Below are 27,869 nucleotides of genomic sequence, written 5' to 3'. Positions count from 1 at the left end.
TTCCCTCTGTCCGACAGAGGAAGCGGACTGGGACAGCGAGCCCTGGCTGCTCTTCCCAGCCATGAGACACATGGTTTCCACCACCGTTCACTAAAAAGACAAGTTCCAAAGAGACCTTGGCTCTGGGACCAGGTTTGTTTACTGAACCTTTCACCAGAGCTTCCACATCGGATCAATCACTCAGTGCCAGGATGCAGAACCCCTGCTTCTTTCCCCATCTGATGCGAGGGAGGTGCACAGGCCCGGGGATTAGGGGAAGCAAGAAGGATGGAGAGTGGAGGCTGAGGTGGGGAGAGGAACGCCCAACACAGCTGCACCATGAGGAGTGATGGGTTCCCTGTGGGATACACTGGGAGCAGCCACCCAGATCCTATAGTCCTGCTGGCTTCCTACAGAATCCCTTGGCGCTGAAGGTGTATCTATCTTCCTGCCCTCAGCCCACTGCCAGGAATACTCTGCACAGGTGCTTGTTCTGTGCGAGTTCTCCTGAGATACATGTCTTTCTCCATGTGCCAGGACAGCCACCTCTGGAGAAGTCTGGGTGATGCTGGAAGACTGCTCTTCCAGGCTGGTGGAAGGGATGCCTAGCTAAGCAGTCAGAGTAGACCACAGAATCATAGAAGATCCTGACTTGGAAGGGACCCACAAGGATCATTGAATCCAGCTCTTGGCTCTGCACAGGACACCCCCAAGAATCCCACCGTGTGCCTGAGAGCGTTGTCCAAACATTTCTTGAACTCTGGCAGGCAAATGTGAAGATGCAAAGACCATTTTCTCCCACAATCATCTGTTACCAACAGACTAAAAACATTCAAAACCACTGTAACAACTTCTCCAAACTATTTTCCGCTGGGTCCTTTGTGGAATGGTGGCGTTACACCTCCATCCTCTCAGAGTTGGAGGAACAGATTCATTCCTACTCGCACCCCGAAGGTGCTTGTCCCTGGGGCATGAGCCTTTCTATGGGGTGCAAAAGTGATGGGTGACCACCACCCCGCTGTGAGCATGGATTGTCTGTTGAGGAGAGCAAATCCCTGCCACAAAACCCTGTGGGAGAGCCCCCACAGGGCCCACAAGAGGGACTCCTCCCACCGCACAGACTAAGGGCCAGGAGAAAAACGTCCATGGTTTGTCTTAAGGTTCCTGACCAGGCCCAGTTTGGAGGTGGGATGAGGAGAAATGCCAAGCCCTTGTTCTTGCAGGAGCCTCCATCACTGCCCACCCATCCTGAGGTGTATGTGCCGCCTGCAGCCCCCCTGGCCCAGGCTGGAACCCACACCCCAGGACAGCTCTTGTGTTTTGTTGTCCCAGGCCATCTGCCCCCTCCTCCTGCTTTAACCTGTCGCAGTATTTTTCTCCCACAGCAGCCACCTTCCTTCATGACATGGGCAATGGTGGGTAAGGGGGAAGGTCATGGGGAGAGAGGATGGAGGATGCACGAGTGATGGTTTTGCATGCAGCGGGTAAGGGAAGAAGAGGCTGAGCAGCACTCGACTCCTTGGGTACCCAACAAAGGGAGCTGACTGACATCTGGCTGTTTTTCCTTATGACTGTCTTTTTAGGCTCTTACTCAGAGGTCCAGGGAAGGGTTCAGGAAAGGAAATCCTGGCAGTTCAGACAGGCAGAGGCAAAACACCAAAATAAAAGACTAAGGCAGGCTGACAATTACAGAACGTGATCTCTCTGCATGCAGACGATGCCCAAGAGAACAGCCCCAGACTACGACATACAGAGAAGCCAGAGATGCCAGAGGTATTGGAGGTGATGCCTATGGAGAGCAGGGCAGAGGCAGTCAGTCTCCCATCCAACAAGGACATTCCTCACAGCACACGGGCCTGGTCCCCTCGCTCTAGGGCCATTTCCACCCATCAGCCCTCCCTGAGATACAAATTCCTCATGGTCCCCTGCTTACTGGGTATGTGGCTTCCCCAAGGGGCAAGGAGGGAGGGAACATCTCCATGGGACAACCTGCGGCTGGGATGCTACAGCTGCAGCTTCGAAACCCTGATAAAGCCCTGAGCTGGGCTTGGACCAGTGCTATCCCAACCCTTCCATCCCTTCTTTCCTGGAGATGTCCATTCACCTGCACCTCAGCTGGCTGAAAAGGAGCTGCCTCCCACCCACTCTCTCCAAGCAGGGGCTCTGTCACTAATGAGGACTCCATAATCTTGTCTTTCCAACCTCTCTGGCCTGTGCTTCTCCAGAGGAGACTCTCCAAGGAAGCAACTGCCTCCCCAGGATACCCAGCACAGGGTTTTCTCTCCATAATCGTCTGCGTGAGGAATTCCTGCAAGAGGCCCAGCAAGCCTGGTCCCAACTCTGCCCAACTCCATCAGGCATCATCTGCTCAGGGACATAAACGTTTAGGGGAGATAGAAAGCCAAATAGGAGAAGATTAAAGTCTGATTTTACATTCATGTGTTCAGAGATCAGCCGAATTGCTCGGCCTAGTGTGGCCGCTCGGACACAGCCCACACCCTCCCCAGTATTGCATGTGGCCCTAAAATCAAAACAGCTCTGGGTTGGCTTTGATTTTGTGCTTTTTTAGGGTTTGGTGGGTTTGGTTTTGCCAACCCCAGTCTAGTCTGGTCCGCTCCCCCTTGCATGTGGACTGGAGAGAGGGACTCACCACAAGTTGAGCATTTTCAGGCAGCTACAGAGAGTGTAGAGAAAAAACACAGAAAGGAAGAAAGAGCGATTAGTTCACAGAGGTGGGATGGAAGCGAGTCACCGCAGCCATGCAAACATGCAGTGCAGAGGCAGACACACACCAGGCCTGCCCACCGCCCGCCCCAGCCCTCACACCACCTCTGCCCTCGCTGTGGTGCCGCTGACAGCCGCCACCTTCTCCAGGGGTTTTTCCACCTTCCCCCTGTTTGCCATGGAAGTACCAGCCCCATCAGGTTCTTATCTGAGGCTGGGATCAGAAAGCGACTCCGGGCCACCATCTGCTCTTGTGCCCTGCAGCTCCAGCAACAGCAGGGCCTGATGATGGATCTACACCTGGAATCTGCCCTCCAGCAGAATCCATGTCTGGGATCAGGAGCTTTTCTCCAGCACACCACTGGCAGAAGCACTGGCACAGCTCTGCCCTCTGGAATGCCAGGGAAAGCCCCTTCTGCTCTTGCACATTGTGTCAAAACACAGAGCCCAGCTCCAGCTCCTGCCAGCTCTCTCCAGCACACTTTGTTGCAGAGCACAATCCCAAAGTCCTTTGCCCTTCTCATGTGCCTGAGGGGATTTCTGATCCTCTGATGTGAGGAAAGATGAAGCCAGTGCTCCCCGTGGCAAGCGGAACGAAGAGGACTATGCTTGGGAATTACAATAGACCCCAGAGCTGTCAGTGCAAAGCAGCTTATGCTCTGCTTCCCAGCACTGCCAAAACCAATTTGGGAGCACACAAACAAGGGCTGGAGAGAGACAGGCTAGCTCCATGTCCCTGAGGGACAGGGCCTGGGCAGCACAGCTCTCCAAGCTCCTTCCCACCTGCCTTGATGTCTCCCCTGTACATGGAGGGGGGTCTGGACACTGACCTCACTGCAGGAACATGGGCTGGAGGTGTTCCTGGTCCTTCCTTGCACTGGGTTTTTGTATCAGAACTGTTAAGAGTGACAATGTGCCCCATCCTAGGAGCCACATGCCTGGGGGGGACCCCCTTCAGAGCCCGTGACGCCAAACTGGTGGTCCCTGCCGGCCACGCTAAGAGGAATGTTGGCCACTCTGCAACCTGCACCTCAATTTCTCCCCCACCCTGCTGAGCCTGATGAGGAGCCTGCACCAAATCCAAGGCTTGCTTCTTGGGCTCAGAGGAGAAGGTGTGCCTGCTACTGCTGGGATTAAGGCCAGTCCAGCTACCAGCGAGCAAGATCCGGCACAGGTGCTTCCCAAGGGAGAAGAACAGAAGATCTTCAGGACAACCAGCACAGATGACACATACCCAGGGACCTTTCCCTTCCACATACCCTTCCTTGCACCTGCCAGTTTTCCTCTTCACCCAGGAGTGCCCACAGAGGTTGGGGCAAACGATGTGGGACAAGCAGCACCAGTACCATCCAATCAAATAATAACCAGGCAGATGGGCCATGTCCCAGCACTGACCAGTTCAAAGGCAGCTCTGGCCCCACTGACCCCTCACTTGGGGAGTGCCAGGATACCGTGGTGACCCGCCAGGGACCTGGTCTAGTTCAGAGGCAGAGAGAAGGTGCCATGTTGAGGATCATGCAAAAGGTGACACGATGGTGCCGGAAGCAGCACTTGTGCACAATAGGCCAAAATGGGCAATGTAGCAACTCTGGATATCTGTTCTCACTCCTGATCAGAAGCTACAGGAGAGGTCAGTTCAGAAGGAGCACCTTCTCCCCCACAAGCTGCTTCTGGTTCCTCTCATTCAGCTTCCATAGAGCTGGACCAAGACAACCTACAGGGAGAACTACCCACCCCTGCAGGAGTTACTTTTGCACCGTTCTGGATACTTGGCACTCACTTCTCACAGCCAGAAATAAAGTGTCAACTCTCAGACCAACGATCTCTTCACTGAGCTGTGCTTGAGCTACTCCTACACTCTCAGCACAAGAGCACAGCGCATTCTCCCTTTGGAAAGGGGGACGCTCCCCAGGATTCCTGAAATCAGCTCCCAGTATTTTGGGATCTGTGCCACCATCTACCTGGCAGGACATGCTCTGAGTAAGAGTTATGTTCTCCAGGCATGACAAGTGTCAAAGAGAAGCAGCAGCAGCAGCAGCAGCACTGAAGGCACCATGCACAAAAGCAGCAATATGCAAGGAAAAGGGCACGGGACACGAGCATTGAGTACTTTCCCACAGGAAAACATCCCCACTCGCTTCCCAGGAGGAAGATTAATGACCAACCAGTGGAAAGCCAGTTGTAAAGCAAACGTACTTAGCTTCCTCCACCACCTCCACCTCTGCCTGCGCTGTGATGGGCGCGTTGGAGTGTGCTCCCGTCGGGTCATCCACGTTCAGCTCCCCGTTGGTCGAGCTCACCACCTAAACACAAAGGAACACCCCATTAATGAAGCTCCTCAATAAGGAATGCTGTGGGAATGGGAAATCTGCAGGATAACCGTCTGCTCCTGTCTCTTTGCATGCTGTCAGCAGGCTCAGGTTCTGTGGGTGCCTTTCAGTCGCTGGCCTGGTCCATCCCAAGCAGAGCAGCAGGAAGGGGACTGTTCCCTAATTCCTACTCCCATGCCCACCACGTGTCGTTCTGGCTTTGGGAAGCCACTTTTGGTGTAAGCATTGCCAGCCCTACATAGACACATGACATGGATAATGTTGATTGTTTGACCCTGATGCTTTTACAGGTGAGTGACTGAACCTGTTGCCTGGCAGCACCATGGGCAGAAGCCACTCCAGAGCCACCAGTCTCACTCCTTACACAGCTGGTTTTTGGAAGTATGTCCTCACCCAAAAGCTATTGACATTGTCTCTCATCTCTTTCTGCCTCACAGGTGCCATGATGGCTCACTTCAGCATTTCCATTACGGCGATGACCATCCAGCTCCCAGCTCGTGGCAGCTGGATGATTAATCACTGCTCCACTGCCACAACAACCACCAAGGAAGCCTGCGTGGGATGGAGGTTTGGCTGGCCCTTCCACACTCCAGCTGGATGTTAGGACAGGCATCTGGAGCTGCTCCTGGCTCCAGAGCTGTAAGGATGCCTGGTTCCCCCTCCTGCTCCTCCTCTTCACCTTTCACAAGGCAAAAGGAGGCATCTCCCATGAGGAGGGAGTCAAGGTGCTACCCAGAACTCCTGGTAGCTCTGGATGACCTGACCACCAGATATGAAGGGAAGGGAGCAGCAGATGTCCCCTCACTACTCAGTACATCCATCCATGCTCATTTTGAACACTTCAGTCCTACCAGCAGCTGCTGTTTCTGCCCACCAGGCCCCAAGGCGGGTGGATCCTGCCAAGGTGGATCAGGACTCAGCTCATGTGATACTCAGAGCTCTCCTTGAGTGACAACCCCTTGGCTTCTCTTCACCCCTCTCCCAGACTCATCATGCCATGGGCCCACCCAGGTTCTCCAGACTCCCACGCGACTCTGCAACGCTGGTGCTTAATTGTGCTGTTCCCAGGGCTCTTCCCACACTTTGTTCAGCTACTTGTTCAGTTCCATTTTCCAAAAGGTTTTGATTTTCCTCCTCGCTTTTCATGTGCTGCTGCCTCATTTTCAGGTGGCAAATTCAGCCTTAAAGGAACCGGTGGCTCAAAGGTGCCGACCCCCCCAAGGGTGCAGCATGAGCTGGAGTGTCTGTTGAGAAACAATTCCAGCCTCTGCAGCCACACACAGCACATTTCCTGTTCTCAGCTGCATGTAAGCAGAATTTTAATGCTTACAGTGGCACATGGAGGCTCATAAACTGCTTAGATAGCTGCATTACTGCTGTAGCTACAAGGAAACCATTCCCCTTACATTAAGAAATATGAATAAAAACATCTACTCTGTACTGAGTGCTGGAGTCGTACAATCACAGAGTGGTTTGGGTTGAAAGGGACCTTTAAAGCTCAGCTCATTCTATCCCCTGCCATGGACAGGGACACCTTTCACTAGACCAAGCTGCTCCAAGCCCTGTCCAGTCTGGCCTTGAACACTCCTCCAGATCCCTGTCTGCTCATGTCTGAGATCAGAGCTACATATTTATCAGTTCCTCCTTGCCTTTGTTTCTTTGCTACTCAGTAAAATATCTTTAAATGAAAAAAGGAACATGACTAATCGAGCCGAAATATCATTCAACCCAATCAAGTACCAGGAAAAAGTAAACATTTCAACCTAATCTGCATTTCCCTAGGGACATCCTGCACTACCCGTGTCCTCGGCTCAGCTCTGGCCCGCTCCAGGCACTAATTCCCATTTCACCAGAGCCAATTTTCAGAGTGTTGTGTCTGACAGCAAAGCGAGTTCTCACAGCAAACCTCTGCCGAAGAGGCAGCGATATCAGTGTTCCTGTTTGCTTGGATGATTCCTGCACCTTCTCTCCAGCACATCCGGCCAGCTCACTCTGGCACCAGTGTAAGAAGGTCCCTCAGTGAGCCTGGGTGACAACCTGAGCAGGTAGGACTTCACAGAATCGCAGAAGGGTTTGGGTTAGAAGGGACCTTAAAGCTCATCTTGTTCCCACCCCCTGTCAAGGGCAGGGACACCTTCCACTATCCCAGGTTGCTCCAAGCCCTGTCCAACCTGGCCTTCAACACTTCCAGGGATGGGGCAGCCACAGCTGCTCTGGCCAACCTGTGCAAGGGCTTCACCACCCTCATGGGGAAGGATTTCTTCCCAATATCCCATCTAACCCTGCCTCTGGCAGTGGGAAGCCATTCTCCCTTGGCCTGTCCCTCCAGGCCCTTGTCCAAAGTCCTTCTCCAGCTCTCTTGGAGCCTCTTTAGGCTCTGGAAGGGGCTCTAAGATCTCCGTGGAGCCTTCTCTTCTCCAGCTGAACACCCCCAGCTCTCCCAGCCTGGCTCCAGAGCTGAGGGGCTCTAGCCTTCAGAACATCTCCGTGGTCTCCTCTGGACTTGTTCCAACAGTTCCATGTCCTTCTTGTGCTGTTGGATCCCAGAGCTGGAGGCAGCACTGCAGGGGGGGTGTCACCTGAGCAGTGCAGAGGGGCAGAATCCCCCCTCCCCTGCTGCTCATGCTGTGGGATCAGCCCAGGGCACGAGGGGTTTCAGGGCTGGGGCATGTGCAGCCTCTCATCCACCAGCACTCCCAAGTCCTTCTCCCCAGGACTGCTCTCCGTCTGTTTATCCCCAGTCTGGATCGATACCATGGGTTGCCCCAACACAGGTGCAGCACCAGCATGTGGTCTTCTTAAACTGCATGAAATTCCCATGGGTCCACTTCTTGAGCTTGTCTAGCTCAAGACACTGTTCATTCCTTGTTCATAAACAGGAATCTTTCAGGAATTAAAAAACTTATTGGTAGTGCCACCTCCAACACTGTCACTGTCACAAATCCCCTTCCAGTGCAACCATCCAGAGATGCACTTTGTGGCCACCATGCCCTCACACTGGTGCTGGTCTGCTTTGGAACAGCTGAACCCTTTTCCCAACATTAATGGGGATTATTTCCAACAAACTATTTCAGTTGCTCATACCACCCAAGAGAACCTCCAAGATGGGAGAGAGGGTGCTTTATAGACCAGGCCTGCTAATACACACATACACACTGCTTTCTGTCCTCAGTTTGACAAATCTGAGTTCAAAACAGCACTTGGAGGAAAAGCTTCATCAAAATGGTAACATCAACAGTTGCCATCACAGCTTGGATCCCACAAACCCATGGCCTGAGCACTACAAATGGGACAGGACCAGTGAGATCACTCTCCTAACCACAACCTTGCTGTAATTTGAGGAGAATTCAGGGAGTTTAACACATCAGGAGGAAGAGGTACCTGCACTGATCCCCCGTGTCGATCCGCAGCCAAATGAGATGTCAGGTACGAGGTATTTGTCTGCCGGCTCGGCTGGATCTCCCACTCTCCTCGGCGATCTGACGACGCCTGCTCATGAGTTCAGGGGCACAAGAGAAACAGAAGAGAGGGCAAAAGGTGAAAGAGAGGAAGAAATAAAAGGGTGTTGGTTAGTGAGTTAGTTTCTTTGCAAAAAGCAAGGCATTTACACTTCTAGCTGGGCTAGAATTTCCTTTCCCAAGTGCACCTTGTTATTTACATCTGTGGTGGCTGCAGTTATCCACTGTTGGAGTGGATTTTGTCTCCTCTGGCTGATGAACAAAGAGGAAGATCTAGTCCAGAACTTATTTCTTTCCACAGCTTCGTTTCCATGGATTTCAGCATAGAAACAATCACGCTGCCAACATTTCACTCTGTCTGTCAGGTCGCACACACCAGAGCACTCGGCATGGCAGCAAGGTTGGATAAACGAGCTGAACCTCCCTCGAATACGTAATTTTAAACTCAAATTTGCAACATAAAACAAAACCAAACACTTCATTTCACCTGAAGCCAGTTCCACACACTGATTCACCTGTGCAGTGCAGAAGGAAACATCCACCACACCTGCTTGACTGGAGGGAGGGTTGGGGGCTTTTTGGGTTTCTGCAGAAAAGTACATAAGAAACTTTTGCTAACAAGTTTCCTCTCTGTCCCAAACAGATGCAAACATCAGGTGAGTAAATGATTAGAATTTTGTTTAATTAGAAGAATCCCTTTGCACTTGCACGAGAAGCTTCTGTGGGTCACCCAGCTTTGATGACAACACATCCAGTGCTCACCTAAGACCCAGGAGTATCTCAGTGCACCTGAACCCAACTGACCCAAACGGGAGGAACACGAGACTGGGAAGTGTGGGACAAACAAATCTGTGTTGGCCTCAGGCCTCATCTGAATGAGACACCACAGATCTGGCCAGGAAACAAGAAGCTCCAGTGAATAAACACCAGGTTCTCATCAGTGAAGGTGAAGCAGTAACCAAAGAGAGGTGCCTGGTACACAGAGAGACTCCAGAAGTCTCTGAACAAACCTCAACACCCACTAGTAAATTATCAGTCCACTAGAGCAGGAGCACATCCAAAAAGTAGGAAAATTAAAAGAGAAGTCCCCTGGCATTTCATAAAATGTCTGTTATTGTTCCCTTTGCTCTGACTCCCTCCCAGAGTGATCCATGGTGCTGCTCCTCCTTCCAAGCAGCCACCAAATCAAGGTGCTATTTCCATATAGGTGGTCTTGTTGTAGGATCTAGAGTGGTTTAGGTTGGAAGGGACCTTAAAGATCCCCTGGTTTATCAAATCTTCTTACTACACATCCTTCCTGTCAGCCTGAGACACTGCTCATGCTTTTTGTCCTTGGTGACACACTCAAAGGAGAAGCACCTCCCTTGGAATACTTTTTAATGGCTGTAAGTCACAAAAACAGGAACAACTGGAGGATTTGAATGAAGGTTTTACAAGCTGGTGGAAGGCAGATCCTGAGTGCTGTCTCTTTCACAGTATTGGGTGCTTGGCCAGCCCAGGGTAAGAAGCAGTATCGTGGTACTTCAGCACTGGGCGAGGCAAACTCCTGACTAAGGGCCTGCAAGCATTTTCCAGGAAAGGCTCCAGTAGCCACAAGAGCAAGATTTGTCTCTTTTAGCTCTACAGCCAAGTACGTGACAAACTGGGTTTCAAGTCAGCTTGAGCTGAGCCCAAAGCAACCCAAGGAGTGACACTGAGGAAGTGATGCCTGTGAAATTTAGAACAGAATAGAATAGAATAGAATAGAATGGAATAGAATAGAATATCCAGAGTTGGAAGGGACCCACAGCAAACATCGACTCCAACTCCTGGCCCTGCATAGGGCACCCCAACAATCCCACCCAGTCCCTGAGAGCATTGTCCAAATGCTCCTGGAGCTCTGGCAGGTTTGGTGCTGTGCCCGCTGCCCTGGGGAGCCTGTTCAGTGCCCAACCATCCTCTGGGGGAAGAACCTTTTCCTGATATCCAACCTAAACCCCCCCGACACAGCTTGGGAGCACCGAGTTTCCATTAACACTCATCACCTTCCTACCAGCTTCCAAATCACATGACAAGACTGGCACCTAAAGACGGAGAGGGACAGAGCTCACCCATCTTTGATTAAATACCCTCACTTCCCAGAGGAATGGGCTACAAAAAGGACATCACACACATCAGCTCTTTACTGGGAGTCAAGTATTGTAAGAGATCTGCAGTTATTATACCCCAGAACAAAAATAAGGCCATTAAATCTGGAGACCCAAACCCACGCCTCCAATTCACGCTTGAGATGTTTCTTTTTTCTCATTTTTCCTTTAGAGAAATCCTTTGCTCAAGACTTAAAAGGAATGTCCCTTGGAGGAGAGCTGTTTGTGTTTTGGTGAGAAGAACCTGATTTTCCCTGTGTTATATTAAATAATTCATCATCCTAAGTAATGTTTAAGTGAAAATATGACAAAAGCTGCTGTGCAATCCCACATCCGGACTATCTGTGTGGCTCAGAAGAACAAGCTGCCTGCATATTTTGGGACTAACACAGATTTCTTTGGAGCTCATACTATAATTGGTGAACTAAAATGCCTGAAAACGAAGCCAGGTGTCACTGTCCAGTCAAGGAAACATGATGCCTCACACATACACACCATGAAGGTCTGTGGTCGAGGGGGACAACTGGAGATTCCATGCAAAACTGGGCGGTTTATACATCAATCAGGGAATTTATTAAAGCAGATTGTTGTGGCAGGGTTCACACACCAGCCCACACTAATCACTGCACAAACACTGCACTGCACGTGCTGCAAACCACCCGCTTCCAACAAGGGGTGTTCACACCGACTGCAGCTGATGGATTGGGATGTATCCTAGTCTACGGTAGTTGCTCGACCCTTCATGGCCCAAGGAAAGCAGAGCCCAGACAGGTTATGACACCTCACATGTGGTGTTCCACCCGTGCACCCCAGTTTGAGGAGTTGTGTGGGGGCAGCGCCAGCAGCCAAGGAGCTGAACAGGACAGAGGCTGGAAGAGCAGAGTAAACCGAGATCCACTCCCTGGGAATAAGAGCAGCAACAGCTCCAGCCAGGAGCCCCAGCTGGAGATCTACTGAACATCTGAGCAGTTCTGTTAACACGGAAAATCCAAACTCTCAACACCAACAAAGAAGTACAATGAGAAAGGAAAAAATGGGGCAATTCAAATTCAAATCATGGCAGTTCATCTGGACTATGATGCCCAGCCTTCCCAAGGGTGCCTGCCCTGCCAGTCCTTTGTGCTCTGCAACACTCACACCATGAACTGGACACTCCAAGAAGGATACATGGGTGTATATGGGACACAGATCTCTACTGCAGCCACGTGCTCCGTGGGCAGAGGGCACCTGGGACAGCCTGCCATCACCACACCTCTCAGGCTACTCTACATCCATGTGCTGTGAGTAAAAGCACCCCAAAAATGTTGTAGGTCAGGGCTGGATCACTGACTTAACCAGCTTACACAGAAACTACAGACAAACAACCCATTCCAAACTGGTATCCACTTGACTCACAAGGAATTCCACTGGTCAATATAGTATTTCAACAACCTGTTGTTTTGACAAATTTCTCCTCAGATCACAATCTCAAAATGAAGTAGGGATTGTCCTTGTCATGACCAAGAATCAGTCCCAGCCATCTGTTATGTCATATGACACCTGCTTTTCCAGTGCAAGAGGAATTCTGGGAGGGGCCGGAGCCATGGTGAGCAACACACCTGATTGCGAAGGGCCTGCTGGGATGGTCGATCCCGGTGGACGTGGCTGTCTCTTGTTACTGCAGATGTCCCAGAATCTACGTGAACAGATCCCACAGGAGTAGGCTGGAAAACAGGGTGTTGGTTAGGATGAAGACTCTCACATGCACAGACCCACCGTGTCAGGCTGTGAGGAAGCAGGAAAACATCAAAACACTGCCCAAAGGTAACAGCCAAGGAGAATTACAGTCAGGGCTATAAAATCCCTGTGATTTGATGGCCATGTGATTTAATGGTGGACACTAGCCCCAGTGTCTTGTATAAAAATTAATTAAGAAGATATTGTTAGGTGTTGGTCTCGGTGTCAGATCACACCTAATGCGTCTCACACGGGGTTATTACTGAAAATATACAGACTTGTTTTCCTCATCCTCTCGTCTCACCACTTGTAAAAATCATGCTTGCACAGAAACAGGACGTGTTAAAATTAAAGCTTCATCTGCTCTCTCCTCACCAAAGTCATAATCCCTGCTCCCAACACCGAGATCTCCATAGCAACCACCGCGGTTGGCAGCAGTAGCACGCTTGTCTTACAAGGTGCTCTTTATCAATTGCCTTTGTAATTAAAGAAAAATGAGGAGAAAATCTTGATTCACAAAGGGAATGATTTCTCAGGAACTGTTTTGGGCACAGTAAACATTGGAAATGCTAAATATAGTTGGGACAATAAAGCACCAGCAGCAGTACCTAGTTCAGCACTGAAGACAATGAATTTACAGGTGTCGTTGCTGGTGTTTGGGGTGGGTCATGAGCAGAAGTACCCAAACCAAAGAGCTTTAGACTCTTCTACCACATTTCCCCAGGACACAGCTTTTGGCCAAGTGGCTTTTGACAAAGAAAGCAATGCAATGAGATCAGTGTTACAGTCCACATGGAGTCATGGAACTGCTAAATGGAGCTTGGTTACTCCAGCATTTCCTTGTCATGTACCATACAGAGCTGGTTCAGCCTGTAGAGTGTCCGGCAAGATATTTTGAGCTCAGGAGGGCAGGGTTAGATTAGATATTTGGGAGAAATTCTTCCCTGTGAGGGTGGTGAGGCCCTGGCACAGGTTGGCCAGAGAAGCTGGGGCTGCCCCATCCCTGGAAGTGTTGAAGGCAATCTGGGACAGTGGAAGGTGTCCTTGCCAATGGCAGGGGGTGAGAACAAGATGAGCTTTAAGGTCCCTTCCAACCCAAACCATTCTGGGATTTTACTATTCACTGAACATCCATCAGAGCCCTGCCTGGATCTCCTGTATGTTTTTGAGAGAACTTGACCATTACAGGAGTCTTCTATGATTCTCCTGCCTTAAGATGGATTTTACATAGTTGTCTCCAATCCTGTGCTAAACTAGAGGGAATTCAGTCTGGTCATGTTCACTGTCACAAGCAGGGAAGTGGGGCTTGAATATCCTACCAGTGCAAGCCCTGAGAGCCTTTGTCCCTCAGGGGAACTCTGAGGCACTGACAGAACCCCTTGAACACAATGTCAGGACACTTCACTGTGTTGAAAAGTAAAAGATTTGACCCTAAGCTCACTGGCATTAATTGGGATTACCAGGGACAAAGAGGCAGAGGTGTGGAAGCAGCCCCTGGAAGGCAAAGTGGGGGATTTCACAGGGACAACTCACAATTGGCCTGCCGACCCAGTCATAGGCATAGTCAAAGGTGTAGCCTTTCTTCTCAAACAGCTCCGTGAAGATGGTTCGCAGGTAGTCGTAGTCTGGCCTCTCAAAGAAGTCTAATCGCCGAACGTAGCGGAGGTACGTGGCCATCTCCTCTGTGGGAAAAGGGAAAGGCAGCAGCTTTTATCCTGAATCTTCCGAATGAGCTGTTAGAAAACAAGGTCAATTCATGCTGTGCAAGAATTGTCTGGGCTGCCAGCGCTACCTCTGGCTTTTCCTCTACAAGGAGCAGTTTTTAGTAACAGCCCACAATGAAAAACAATTCAAACACTTCTCGAGCAAAGATGGAAGTCCCACCTCTGCTCTACCTCACATCTGACTGCCACACCTGGGTTTATTCTATACCTTTGTATACAATAAACACAACGAGAAATAAACTCACTGAACCTGCCAACAGGTTCATGCTCACATGCATTTAAAATGTTGTTGCCCAGAGAAGCTGTGGCTGCCCCATCCCTGGAAGTGTTCAAGGCCAGGCTGGACGGGGCTTGGAGCAACCTGGTCTAGTGGAAGGTGCCCCTGCCTCTGGCAGGGGGTGGAACGAGATGAGCTTTAAGGTCCCTTCAAATACAAACCATTTTGGGGTTCTGGGATTCTATAAGTCTATAAAATAGCCACTGAAATCTCATCTGGGGAAGGAAAGCAGGAAATGTTGGTGGATTTCCTGTGGCACTCAGGATCTCCAGCAGCAACCACGGTGTGGCTGCCCAGAGCACTGTGCTGCCCGACATCATGACATCCATCAGAGCCTTGAATATTCCAAACTAGACTTTGAGGGGGAAGCTCCAAGGTTAGCTTATCTGAACAGGGTTAGTTTACACATCAGGGGATGGTGTTAAGCTAATTAACTGCTTTCTTGCATCTGGGTTGCACTTTGCATTCACAGAGAGCTGAGCCCTGGGAACCCATGTCCTGCCCCTTCCCAGCTCTTCCTCAGCTCATGTGCAGACACACCAGAGTGGCTTTGCCTTTAGCAAACAAAAATAACAACAGCTTTGCTTATTGATACTTAACTACCTCTGTGGCTTGCAAGCTTCCATGTCACATGGAAGTAAAAGAGGAAAAAAAAAGGGGGAGAAGAAAGAAACTCCTCTTCTGAGTACCTCTGAAGGGTGGGGGACCAACCAGTTTTAGGTGAGGAAGAGAAATCAGTGCTCCCATCTCCCATCAGCCCAGACCTGCAGGCGTGACCAAGGTCTGAGCAAGAGTGTTGGGAAAAAAGATGAGACCATCCAACCTCAAGCTGTTGTGCTTGGAACTAAGTGGATTTTGGAATGACATGACTGAAGTGAACAATGATACCTTTCCAGGACTGCTGGTCCTCATGCTGGGAAAGAGCCATGTGACACAACGGCTCCTACAGGAATGGGATTAGTTGTGGGTGCTCTCCTTCACGTCAGGACTTCAGAAAACACCCAAAAAACCCCCACACCCACTCTGTGAAGGCCACAGGGTACCTGGGGAGGGCTTTAACTTTGTATCCTGTTTAACTGGAGAAAAGGTGCTGGGCTTGGCTAGAAGCACATCTTTAGTTAACAATCCCCTTAAAACTGCTGTCAGAAGGTGGAATTCAAGGACAGACACACCATTCCATCTTCCAAGCTGGCCACCTAGACTTATAAAACCTGTAAAACCTTGCATTTGGAAAAGAATTAATTTGGTACATCCAACACAGTCATTTGGGAATGGGAAAATAATGAGGAGCTCCTTTGGAAGGAAGCCAAGAAGCTAAAGAGTCACACGAGGCCCTTGAGCACTGTCCAGGCTCCTTGATGGGAAGAGTTAAGCTCATTTTAAGGCCTCAGGCCCTGCTAATTTATAGCAGCAGCTCCAGTTGTTTTCCAGCTTGAGGAACAACACAATGCACACGCATCATCCAAATACTTTCTGCCAGAGGGGCTCAGGACCATCCTATTTAACAAGGTCTGTCCCCCTCCAGCTGCACTCATACGGTCCCGTGAGGGCTTTACCTGGAAAGTTCTCACAGAGAACTTCAACCGGAGTGTTTCTCTTTGTGTCCCCAATCTTCTGATACCTCTCTTTTAAGGTGTCAGCCTGCAGCGCACAAAGACAAAACAGTTGTGGAGAAAGAGTTCAACCATGTGAGAAAGGACATGCTGTATGGGAAGAAAAACAAGGTTTTTAATGCCCGTTCTGGGTGGTATCAGGAGATGTTACTTGTAACTGAACTGCCTCCTGACTACACTGACAGGAACATTTTATGGGCTATGGGCAGAGAAAATCCAAGGCCGTGTTCAAAACATCCTCAGTAAGGAAAGGTAGGACACTTGTTAGTGTCTTACAAGGCTCCCCTCTCACAGCGCAGTCCTCAGGGCTGTGCAGGGAAGGTTTCATGGGAGAAGCAAACAAAGCTGCAGGAGCTGGGATGGCACATCAGTACCTCCCCCAGGCTCAGGGCCATTGGCAGCTGAACTGCCTCCACAAACGTCTGCAAAATATATCCACTGCAAGGGCAATTTGGGTCTTTCTGGGTGTAACAGAAAGACACCACACAGATAACGACTTACATCAGTCACACTTCTCCCAAATCCCACGCTGCTCCCACACTGCCTCTCCTTTCACCCCCAAACTGCCTATCACTGAGACAGCACTGACCAAACATCTGGTCATCAAGGAAATGAAACAGTTTGCAGTTGGATTTCCCCCTAAATCCCCTCTGAAGCACAGAACTCTGCTCCAGTTGCACCCTAAAAATGGGGTTTATTGCCTTCATTTCAAAATATGCCTATTAGACCTGGCAGCAGCTTAATTAGCATCACAGATGTTCTCTCAAGACATGGCACTGACAGTACAGACCAAAAGTGTGAGCTGAGGAAACCTAGAAGAGCAAAGCTGTCCCATTCTAGGTCAAGCTGGAGAGCCCGAGTTTGCCCTGGACCTCAAAAAGGAGTCAACTAATTCTTATCAAGTTCAGCACCAAACTGAGGAACTTTTGTAGAACCTTGTCAAAAGCTGGAACTATTTTAGAATAATTTACAGGATTAATTTAAAGCAGATGAGTTCAGCTAAGCCAGAAATATGTACTAGAATAACACACAGAGGCGTGAATGTAAAGTCAGAGACATTCTGATTTCTTTCACGACCCTTTCATGCTTGAAAAACCCTTTCTTTGCTTTTTCTGCCATGTGTCTGATAAGGCTGAGCTCAGACTAACTCTGGATACGTGGTGACAGAAGAGCTTAACAAGGTTTATCACCCAAGCTGCTTCCACTGACCATCGCAGTGTCCTGCTGAGCAGCTCCTGAGCCCGAAACCTCAGCTCCTTTTTCCAACAGGAGTTCTTGTCTTCACTAACAAACCTGCTCCTACCCCGATCAGATTTGGTGCCTTCACTCCCTGCAATTCCAAAGCTGAACACACCAGCTTAATCATCAGGGAGGTGATGGAGAAATGAAGATGCAGCCTCCAAGAGCTTCAGAGCCAGGAAATGACTCGCTCCTGGTTAACTCAGCTGATGGATGTTGGCGGCACTCAGTAACTCAATTGCCTGCAGGCCTCCTCATTGTACACAGCATCCCATAAACTCCTCAGCACTGAGTGTCCAGCGTCTCTGGAGGGAAGCCAAGCTCAATCCTTCTGCCAGAAAACCAGTTTTTCAAGCTGAAGTCCATCTGTGCATCTAAACTCATCAAACTGCTCCCATTATAAACACAGATCCCAGATGCAGCTGGAGGATTGTGTGCCCTAACTGGAATTTCATAAACAACCACTGTGTCCCTGTTGTGCTCCAGCTCAGGGCAGCTTCCAACCACAGCTCTCATTGCTCTCCCTGAACCTCTGCTCAGTCCTCTCTCCAAAACCGTACCAGTTTAGCAACTCGAAGTGCCAGGTGACATATTTCTACCTTAAAATCTTTCCTGTAGCTAAAGCTAATGCCTTGTCCTTGGACTTCAAGGACGTAAAGGAGAGGACAGTGTTTCTGGCTGGGTTTTGCCGATGTTTCCCCAGTGGATTATCCTTTGGGCAGAGACCAGCAGAAGTTTTCAAGGGCAAAACCTAAAGCTCCAACCTACCTTCAATCCCTGCCAGGGCAGGCTGCCTCGGAGGAAATACATGAACATATGGCCCAGGGCTTCCAAGTCGTCTCGACGACTTTGTTCTAAAAGAGAAGAGATGACAAATCATTGCTGCAGAGGCAGAAATGGCTCTGAGATGTCCTCAGCAGCCACACCTGTATCTGAGATAAAGGTATCACAGGGATGTTCCCTCGCTGTCTGCAGCTCAGATCTCGTGCAAAACCACCTAGAAGCTGTTTCAAAAAACCAGAAAATATGCAAAATCAGCTGGAAGGCATGAGATAACACAGAAGCTGTACGATAAACAGCCCAGACTGTCTGGGATAAGTCTTAATTGCAGAGGAATAAAGCAGTTCCCCAATCCTTCTCCAGCCTGCCACTGTTGATGGTGCACCTGCCATGTGGGGCTGGATCATTTCCTCTGGACTCCATGGGAACAGAGGATACTCACAACCAGCTGCAGGGAACTACCCTTGCACAGTGCCAACCCTTTTCCAATCACTCCTGCATCTCATTGCATCAGAGCAGGTCTAAAATAGCTCCTTCCAGAGCTGTAAAACACTTGCTGCTGTTGCCATGCAGATGTTCTGATTATAAATGAAGGGGGGGTAAAGGGGGCCTGGAGCCAAAGGAAAAAGCATCCTTAAAATAAGCTACCAAAATGTATCCAAAAACCCAAGGGAGAACAGAAGAGAACAGCAAATGTGGAGTCAACAGCACAGGACTGGGGCTGGGCTGGGTCCTTGGGTTTGCTGAGCTCACAGACTGATTTGGTGCAACATTCTTGCCTCCAAATCTCTATCTGCACCAAATAATGTGCTCCACAGCCACATCCCGGAGCAGATCCAGCCCACAGGCCATGACAGACGTGAGCTGGGCCTGCTGCTGCATCTTCTGCACAAGGGGAAGGCAGTGCTTTGCACAGCGTGACTCCTTCACAGGCAGCAGTAACTTAACCCTCAGCAGATGCTGGGAGTGAGAACACTCATGAGAAGGGAGCTGAGATGACAGTTCCTGCAGGTTATCCTGATAAAAAGGAGAAAAAAAGAGGATGTCTGGGTAATTCAGTGCAGTGATGAAGACGAACTTCTCAGGAAGATGGTTGAGTGCACTCGTCTCTCAGAAAAACTGCAATCAGACGCCTTAGTTTTAAGCATGAGGGGACTGATTCCGCCTGGGCTGGTCTTACCAGTGAAGCATCAGCCCCTCAAAACCCCTCTGGGCAGAGACAGCCTTCCCTGGCTGGCAGCCAGCCCTGCCCTCCTCAAATACAACCCCAGAACTGACTCTGACCCTTTCCCTGCACAAGCCCCAGCGGGAGCTGAAAACCTGCAGGGAAATGGGTCCTAAGGAAGGCATGTGGTGCACTTCAAACACAAACACATCTTCCTTCCACATCACCTGCACCAGCAGCTTCCGAGCCCGCTCCCGCTGTGCTTTCCCATTCCTCCACCCCTTCCTGACTCTTCACTTTCAGCATTAGAAGTTGGGCTCATCCCTCCTTACTCCCCAGAGAGAGTGAGCTCTCCAAGTGAGGTGGAAGCCAGAACACTGGGAGGCCATTCAAAGAATATTCCATTATCTTCCTTTTTTTTTTAGGGATTTAAGTGAATATAAACATTTCATAAGGTGTTTTTTTTGCCTTTCAGCCACAGAAATGTAATCTTATGGTATGAGAGAAAGCAGCGAGGAGAGGAGATGAAAGCCAGGTTTAAAATTAGTTAAACTATTCATTTTCTCCAACCAATTACTAGGTCAGGGAACATCCAACTCTAACACCTGGAACTGGAAGGTACTGGGACAGTGCTGTGCTATAAAAATCTATTTGTCCATCATTTAGTGTGGCAATCACCGCCTGCCTGCTTGTCTTTTATCAGTGCAGGGCTGCTCCCAGTTATTTAGTTCTCAATAAAAGCTATAATTAAGAGGCTTCCAACATTTCAGCTGCCTCAATTCCTCAAAAGAGGAGGAAAAAAAGCCTCACAACTGTAAACAGCATGGCAGCATCAGGAGGTTCACAAATAGCTTGAAGAGCACAAGAGAGTTGTAAGCCAAGGCGCCATCGGAGCCCTACTGGACTCACATGGCAAGTTGGAGCGTGTCCAGAAGAGGGAATGGAGCTGGGGAAGGGGCTGGAGCACCAAGAGCTGCTAAGGGAGCTGGGGGGGCTCAGCCTGGAGAAAAGGAGGCTCATGGGGGACCTTCTTGCTCCCTACAACTCCCTGACAGGAGGGTGGACCCCCCCCTGGGGGTCGGGCTCTGCTCCCAGGGAACAAGGGACAGCACAAGAGGAAACAGCCTCAAGTTTTGCCAAGGGAGGTTTAGGTTGGATATTAGGGAAAATTTCTTCACTGAAAGGGTTGTCAAGTATTGAACAGGCTGCCCAGGGCAGTGGTGGAGTCCCCATCCCTGAAAGTGTTCAAAAGCCTTGTGGATGTGGCACCTGGGGACAGGGGTTAGTGGTGAACACGGCAGCGCCGAGGGAGTGGTTGGATACAATGACCTTAGAGAGCTTAAGTGATTGTGTGACTCTTGGAGCTCCCCCTGAGCAGACAGACCTTTGCCAAGGTGGGTGTTGATGGACATGTATCTCGCCGTTCCAGTTAAGCTCTTGTGCTCCCTGTAGGGTATGTGTTTTTTGGTTTCCGGGTCAATGTACTCCTTCGCCAGTCCAAAGTCTATGATGTGGATGACGTGCTCCTTCTTATTGCCTTGCCGGCCAATGAGGAAGTTTTCTGGTTTCACATCTCGGTAGATGAGGTTCTTGGAATGCACGTACTCCATCCGAGAGATCTGCAGAACGACAAGGAAACAGTTATTTGGGAGCAGACCAGCCGTCAGGAGAGATGGAAGAGGAATTTCTCATCCCCTCCTTTCCCTGGCTATTGTGCTGTGCTCCCTGACTTTATTCCCACGGAAATGGCAAAAGCTGTTTATGAGGCGTTACCGCCGGGATGCAGCTCTTGGCAGGAAGCCATGGGGAACTGCAGCAGCCTTTTTGTATTGATTTTAAACATACTAAACCAGTTACCAAGAGCTCTTCCCTTGCCCACCGCCTTCCCTTGTTGCTCTGTGTCTTACCACCTTCCTCCCTCAACCCATATGTTGTCTTAGACACGCCAGATTCTTCATGGAGGGGGATTTCTGGGCAGGCAGAAGCTTTATGATCCTCAAAGTTGACTAAAATAATAATTAATCTCACTGCTGTCAACTAGGAATAGCTGGAATATTTGTCAGCTTTTGACGAACATTGTTCTGGCAGCATGACTGAAAGGGAAGGTGAAAGGGCAGGAACCCCACTTCCAAGGTGACAGAGGGCCTCCAACAACACACCTTGTTCAGAAGTTCACCATTAAAATTGCTTCTGAACCCAAATATATTGCAGGTGATGTCTGAACAGGTTGCCAAGCAGTTCTCCTTTGAGTCCCTAACTTAAGAGATTATTCCAACTGGAAATAACTCTCAATTTATTTTAATTTATGAACTCTAATTGCCTTTTTAGGTTTTAAATGAGAACACATGAATCCCCATTTCGGGCTGTTCTGGTTGCAGCTGCTGTCGGACAGGGTGGCTTTGGTAAGCAAGGTGCTTGTTTGGAGAGGCCATTGGGATTGACCCACATCCATGTGGGCTTGCAATACTATGACACCACCACAAAGCTCCCACAGACTCCCAGTTTTGCACTAACGAGTGTCAGTCCCCAGAGGTCAGTGCCGCACCGCTGCGATGGATGTCAGGATGGCACCCTCAGGTTTGGGGAATGTCTAAGGCAAGAGCCGCCAGCTGGTCATCCCCTCTGAGTGGATCCCAGCAGGAAAACTCCACAGGTTGGAGCTCTGGATCACCGAGCCAGCTCTCCCCAGGCTGAACAGCAGAGAACCAACACCCCATCAGCCCTTCCAACTACCCCGCTCGCCATGACTGTGAGCACTGTTGGGCTGACAAACCCCACCTGCTCCTCCATTTCTTGCTGAATCCACACACCAATCCACAGGGCAAACCCAGATCATTCTTTCTCTTCACAGACCTTGGATCCACACCTGGCTTAAAGCTCCATGTGTGTGTGATCCCTCCATCCAGCTCCCAGACTCTTATCAGGTACCTGATTTTTAAGGAAAACCTGCTGCATTTCCACCTCTTGGAAAGAACGGGCAGGAGGGGGCAGCACTCCTTGTAAAATAAGCAGCTCTACAAGGAGGGCAGCAGACAGGAAAAAATTGGCTGCAGGTGAATCAGGCTTAAAAAACAGGACTTGCTCAAAGGCTCTTCAAAGAAGGAACTGGCACGTGCAGCCGCTCCCCTCCCCTCCACGCAGTGATTGATTTCAATGTGCTGGGAAAATGGGTTTCACGGCTAACAGCCATTATTTCCAATCAATTACAGGCTGATGCAGAGCAGAGCAGATGCTCTTCAGCCATTCTTCACGCTTTGAATCATCTACAGGACACAGCAGCAGGTTGGGAAACAAAAAGATACGTTGGGAGGCAATTCAAATGAAGATGCAACCCTTGAAAGTGGAACAAAGCACTTCCTCGCCTCTCCACATGTAACAAGCTCTCAAGCAGAGTCTGACAGGCTCATTTGATTTGTTCCTGCTACCAGAGCAGCTCAGTTGTTGAAATCCCAACAGCAATTAGGCAACCTGAAAAGAGCATCTTTTTTTTGTTCTTTAAAAACTCACAGCAAGTTGCATCAGGCAGGACAACAGCCTGGACAGCTGAGGTGTTAGATGAACCAGCAGCAGCACTCAGAGGCACTTATTTACCTGCCTTTTTTCCTTCCACCTGCCTTTTCTGCTTTCACCACACACACACAGATGTTCTGGGGTCTTTCATATTCCTTCTTCTTTACTTCCACCTGCCTGGATGCTTCATGCTGGAGAGCCATGACGGGTGGAAGACACTCTCCGAGTCAGAAAGATGTTTCCTGGAGCAGCTTCCACGCTTTATTCCCCCTGACAAGACGCTCACCCTGCTTGTGGCTGCTGTGATGCGGAGTATCTGGGCCACATCATCCTCCCGGGCTCTCTGCCTGAGAAGACAGGAGCAGTGGTGGTGTGGCACGACCTCGGCACGACTCACACCCATTGCACAGCTGAAGGAGGGGAGAAGGGGAGTTCCCGCTCCAGAAATGTGCTGGATGCAGAGATGCAAACTCCTCTGGGTTTGAACCACAGGCTCTAACTATTCTATAGTCAGAGAAACCACTTGAGGAGCTGGGACTAACTTGGAATTGCTTTTACACTGGATAAACAGCAAGCACAGGAGCAGTGGGGGTGGATGGAAGACTACATTTGTGAATTAAAGAGGGATTTTCATGGCCAGGGCCGGCCCAGTCCATCCTTGGGCCACAAATCTCCATTTCAGATGTTGGAGAAACCCGTAGGAGGGGAGAGAATCCCTTGGCACACAGCAGGACCCCTGCGCTGCGGCGGAGAAATGAGAGGATATTGTGACATTTACCAGATGCCAAACAAACCCATGCTTTCATTTGCCTTTCTCCTGCCAAGGAAGGAAGTGTAACAAATCCTCTTCTCCCAAAAAGGTAACTCTTAAGGAGCTGATCTCAATGGCAATCCTATCTCTAGCTCCTCCTGATAAATTCAAGCCCTTCTTCCACTCATCACCTGCTTGAATATCAGAGATATTCAAGATCAGCAGAGATACAAAATTTACCTTGTTTAAAGGCAATTTTGATGGTCATCAATGAGAAACCTTTTTGCCACGACTTGGTCCAGACCACATCCAGAATGTTTGCCCAGTGCCTGGCACAATGGACCTGCTGAGCTGTCAGGGAGCATCGCACAGGCTGGACTTGGCCAAGAGTGAAAAACTGAAGTCTGAATAAAAACCCATTGTCCCCTGATTTATGGGCTGCAGGGACTGACGTAGTGACCATGGTTTTAAATGCCAAGCTTGGCTTCATTCAGGAGCATCACTCCCTGGATCTATTTGGCTGCACGTGGAGGATGAAGGAAGCAGCTCCAGCCTGAACGATTTCCAGACAGGCTCTCCTTCTTGAAGACTCATTATCATCCAGTCTCTATCTCCCTTGGCCAGGAGAGCCTTCTTGGTATAAAACCATACTTTAATTCTTCTGCAATCACACTCCTTAAAACAACGATGCTGTCCTTGTTTTTCCTAGAGAAACTCCTTCTTCTATCTTTTAAAGTCTTCAGATTAAAGGATCCATCGCAGTCCTGAGATGATGCAACCTGTCAAGCTCAGTAAGGCCAGCCAAACACAAATGTGTATTAAAAAATATCTTTCCACGATGTCTCTCATTAAAAATTGACCACTGGACACAAAGGAAAAGGACTGGATGCTCCTATAGACATAGGGATCATCACATGTAAGTGAGAGGAGAAAGATGAGGGGAACAAGGTGTGGTTATCCTTTACTCTCATGCCCATGGTTGGAATTCCAGAAGCTTAAGCAGGTTTGGCTGATCAGAACCAAAACAAAACGTAATTCCTGGATGTGAACCGCTGGAATTTGACAGTCCAACTTCCCTTCTCTGATGTGTCTCTCAAACTGGAGGGTGATACAGTGACTGCAATCATGTAGTGTCAGGAAAAGATAAATCCAAGACAATTTCCCCCAAAGCCTTGTGGCTGCAGTGAAGGGTTTTCATTCCAGTCACATTAAGTGCATGCTAGCTCCTTCGGGAAACACGTCTCCCAGGCCCAGGTGAGCCCTTCTCCAGGAAACTGCCCAGGGAAGGTGCTGGGGCACACCTGAGGATGATAAATCTGTTTCCTTCAACATGCACACTCCAAGCTGGCGGCTCATGTAACCTCCCTGAGAACACTGAAAAGGTCCTAAAACATCTCCCCGCAGCAAAAGGAGCAGTGCTGCCCAGTCCTTTGGGAGAACATCAACTCCTCCATTTCCAGCTGCTTTTAGGGTCCTCCCACATCACCCTCAGCATCTGTTTTCCCACTGGTACCAGTGTCTTGCTGAGTTCCAGGCTTGCTGAGGGTACAAGGTCAGCAGATGATGCCAATGAAGAACGCCCAAGCACAGAGCTGAGCTGCAGCCCTGGAGCATGACAAAAGGCAGCTGACACTGCTGTGACAGTCTTGATTTCCCCAGCAGTCACAAGGGAATGGATTTACACCTTTCATTTGCTTCTTTACAACCAAAAGGTCACATGAGCTAAAGCCTTGGCTTTGCCAGCTGCTGCCACTTGATTTAATCAAAACCAATACCATAAATTGGCTTTCCACTGATGAAGGAACACTCAAAACCAACAGAAATTGACCACTCCACCCTGGGAGACCCAACTGCACGAACTTAATACCAGGCGAGTGCTGTTCAAACTTCTGCTGCTGTGACCTCAAATTTCCATTTAAGATTCTGCTCTGGCACACTTCAGTTTACCTGGAAAGGATTGTGTTCCTCATCCCTTACCATCTTCTCTTCCCTGCAACACTTCTATCCACAGAGCTGTTAATGTGGATATACAGTCCCTACTCTGCTGTGGGGTATCTGAGTGATCCCAAGGTACAAGTATCCAAGATCTGGATATCTGCAGATACCCATATACTTGGGAATCTGCAGACCACAGGCTGAAAACCAAAAAGCCAAACTCAAATGATCACTGACTAGCCCTAGTGACTCAGGGAAGTTCCCTCACCCTTAAGACATTCAGTTTTCATGTTGTTCACATTTAACACAGACCCCTTCCAGCTTGGCTTCCTTTCCTTTTCAGGTAAATTAAGGGCCCTGTGATGTTGCCCATAGATCTATTATATTCCAGCTGTTAGTAATTTAAACCCATTGGCAAATTTTGACCAAATTTGATCAAGACAGGGCCCTCCAATGCTGGTATTTTGGCTAAGGAGAACTCAGCTCCTGTTGCTCTGTGAGATTTCAGTCTGTGAGCGGCCCAGTAGCACCAAACCAGTAGAACTGGTAGGACTGTGGGAGGGTGCTGTGCTCCCTGTGTCCCGGGGAGTGGGTAAGAAATGAGATGTTCCTGGGACGTCCAAACAGAGGGAGTGAGCTGGGGTAGGTACCGGGGTAGGGCTGTGTAGGGGACATGGGACGCAAGTCCGTAGGAATCCAGCGTCACTGGTTCTGCTGCACAAGGAGCGAGTTTCTCATAAGCATAACTTGACCTTGCCTTCATAGGCAAGAGTTCTTCTCACACCTGAGAAGTTTTCTTTTATAAAAACATGGAGAGAGACTTTTTATCAAGGCCAGCAGGGATAGGACAAAGGGCAACATTTTTAAACAGAGGGCAGGTTTAGTTTGGATGTAAGGATGAAATTCTTCCTGTGAGGGTGGTGAGGCCCTGGCACAGGTTGCCCAGAGAAGCTGTGGCTGCCCCATCCCTGGAAGTGTTCAAGGCCAGGTTGGATGGGGCTTGGAGCAACCCATGGCAGGGTGTTGGATTAGATATTTGAGGGTTCCTTCCAACCCAAACCATCCTGTGACTCTGTAACAGGAGATTCTCTCTCCAAACAACAGACAGCCCTGAACCTTGCACTGCACTGACCCATCCTCAGCTCTCCAGGACTGGCAGACCCAAGTGGCCCTGTGGAGGCCCCACCATCACTCACCAGCTGGATGGCAATCATCAACACCGTCTTCAGGGTGAATGTCCTGTCACAGAGGTCAAACAAATCTTCCAAGCTGGGACCAAGCAGCTCCAGTACCATGGCGTTGTACTTCCCACACGGCCCGAAGTAATACACCTGGGGAAGCCCTTCAGCTGGAAGGGATGAACAGAGTTCAAATCAGTCAGTGGGAGAAGGTTAATTCCCTTCCTCCAGCATGTACGTCTTTCTCTGGGCAGAGCTTTACTGTTACCTTTTGAGTGATTCTGTTTGATGTTGCCCAATAAGGAAATAAGTTCCAGCACACACTGTGAATGAACTGAAGGCCAAACCAGTGCAGGCTCTGCTCAGCTACACCCTTGGACAGACAAATGGATTTCAGAGCAATAACACAACCACATGAAAGCCTTGAGCTTTGGCAGCTTGAAGACTTGGACTTAGGGAACAAGACACAGAGTTCCCTGTGCTGCACTAAACACCAGGCAGAGAACAAGCCCAGATGATGTTGGCACTCGTCAGAGCAGTTAGGAAGATGATAGCCCTTGGAGAACATGAGGCATGGCCAAAAAAGGGCTGCTTTGTCACTCAAGATAATACATAGCCCTTGTCTTTCAGCACAACCTAACACAACGGTTACTCCTAATATACTCAGGGAAAGGAAGAAAAAAACCTTTTCCTTTAAAATAGAGAAAAGCTGTAAATTTTGACCCATCACCAGGTAAAAACAGGTGATCATAGTCATTAAACATATGTGCACACACATAACTATTAACATCCAATTGGTAGGAGCCAAAGCCCACCTTCCCACCCAACTCAGCTCAGCAAGAGCACACAGTGTTGACGCTCAGCTGGCGGTTTTTGGGTGGATCAGCTTTCTAAAAGGCATTGGAAGGGAAAAAAACAGCCTTGGTATTGGAACACTCACAGAGCTGCACAGCACTCCTGAAATTACCTTTGAGTTTCAAAGTAAATCAGAGCAGCCCATCCAGGAGGAATTCAGTGCAGGGCTAAGTGCTCATTTTGACAAACAGCACCTGCACAGCACTCAGCATCCCAGCACCAGCATCAACTGTGTAACGCTTGTAAAAATACATGTATTTGCAGTCAACACCTCACAACCAGTTCCAAAACACAGTGGGTTTTGTTTTGAAATATGGGGGTTTGTCCTATGTCAAAACAAGGTATTTGCTTGAATCCCCAAAGATAGGGTATCCTGCTATTCAGTGCAAAGGCTGAGCCTGGGGAGCACCACTACAGAGATCCATAAATTACAGAGCATGGGACCTGAACACAGCGTGATCATTAATTTTATGGCATGTTTTAAGTAGGTGCAGGCCCACACCTCTATT

The 27,869-nt window shown here is 49.4% G+C and overlaps 1 protein-coding gene across 4 annotated transcripts in view; it reads right to left on the bottom strand.

Annotated features, from left to right (window-relative positions):
- Positions 1–27,869, bottom strand: part of CSNK1G1 (casein kinase 1 gamma 1) — an 82,228-nt gene that overhangs the window by 3,583 nt on the left and 50,776 nt on the right. For 3 of the 4 annotated variants that reach the window (XM_027698116.1, XM_027698117.1, XM_027698120.1), the window contains 9 exons: positions 26,524–26,675; positions 20,516–20,750; positions 17,955–18,040; positions 15,891–15,975; positions 13,867–14,015; positions 12,216–12,320; positions 8,415–8,522; positions 4,900–5,006; positions 2,630–2,653 (listed from right to left, as the gene is read on the bottom strand). In XM_027698116.1, coding sequence (XP_027553917.1) covers positions 2,630–2,653; positions 4,900–5,006; positions 8,415–8,522; positions 12,216–12,320; positions 13,867–14,015; positions 15,891–15,975; positions 17,955–18,040; positions 20,516–20,750; positions 26,524–26,675 — 1,051 coding nt within the window. The remainder of the gene's footprint in view (positions 1–2,629; positions 2,654–4,899; positions 5,007–8,414; positions 8,523–12,215; positions 12,321–13,866; positions 14,016–15,890; positions 15,976–17,954; positions 18,041–20,515; positions 20,751–26,523; positions 26,676–27,869) is intronic. The other variant, XM_027698119.1, reaches the window with a different exon arrangement.

This window comes from Neopelma chrysocephalum, unplaced genomic scaffold (genome assembly GCF_003984885.1).
Source record: "Neopelma chrysocephalum unplaced genomic scaffold, ASM398488v2 Primary Assembly neopelma1_124, whole genome shotgun sequence".
In the NCBI taxonomy this organism is placed as follows: Eukaryota; Metazoa; Chordata; class Aves; order Passeriformes; family Pipridae; genus Neopelma; species Neopelma chrysocephalum.
This window is presented reverse-complemented; position numbering and strand designations above follow the sequence as displayed.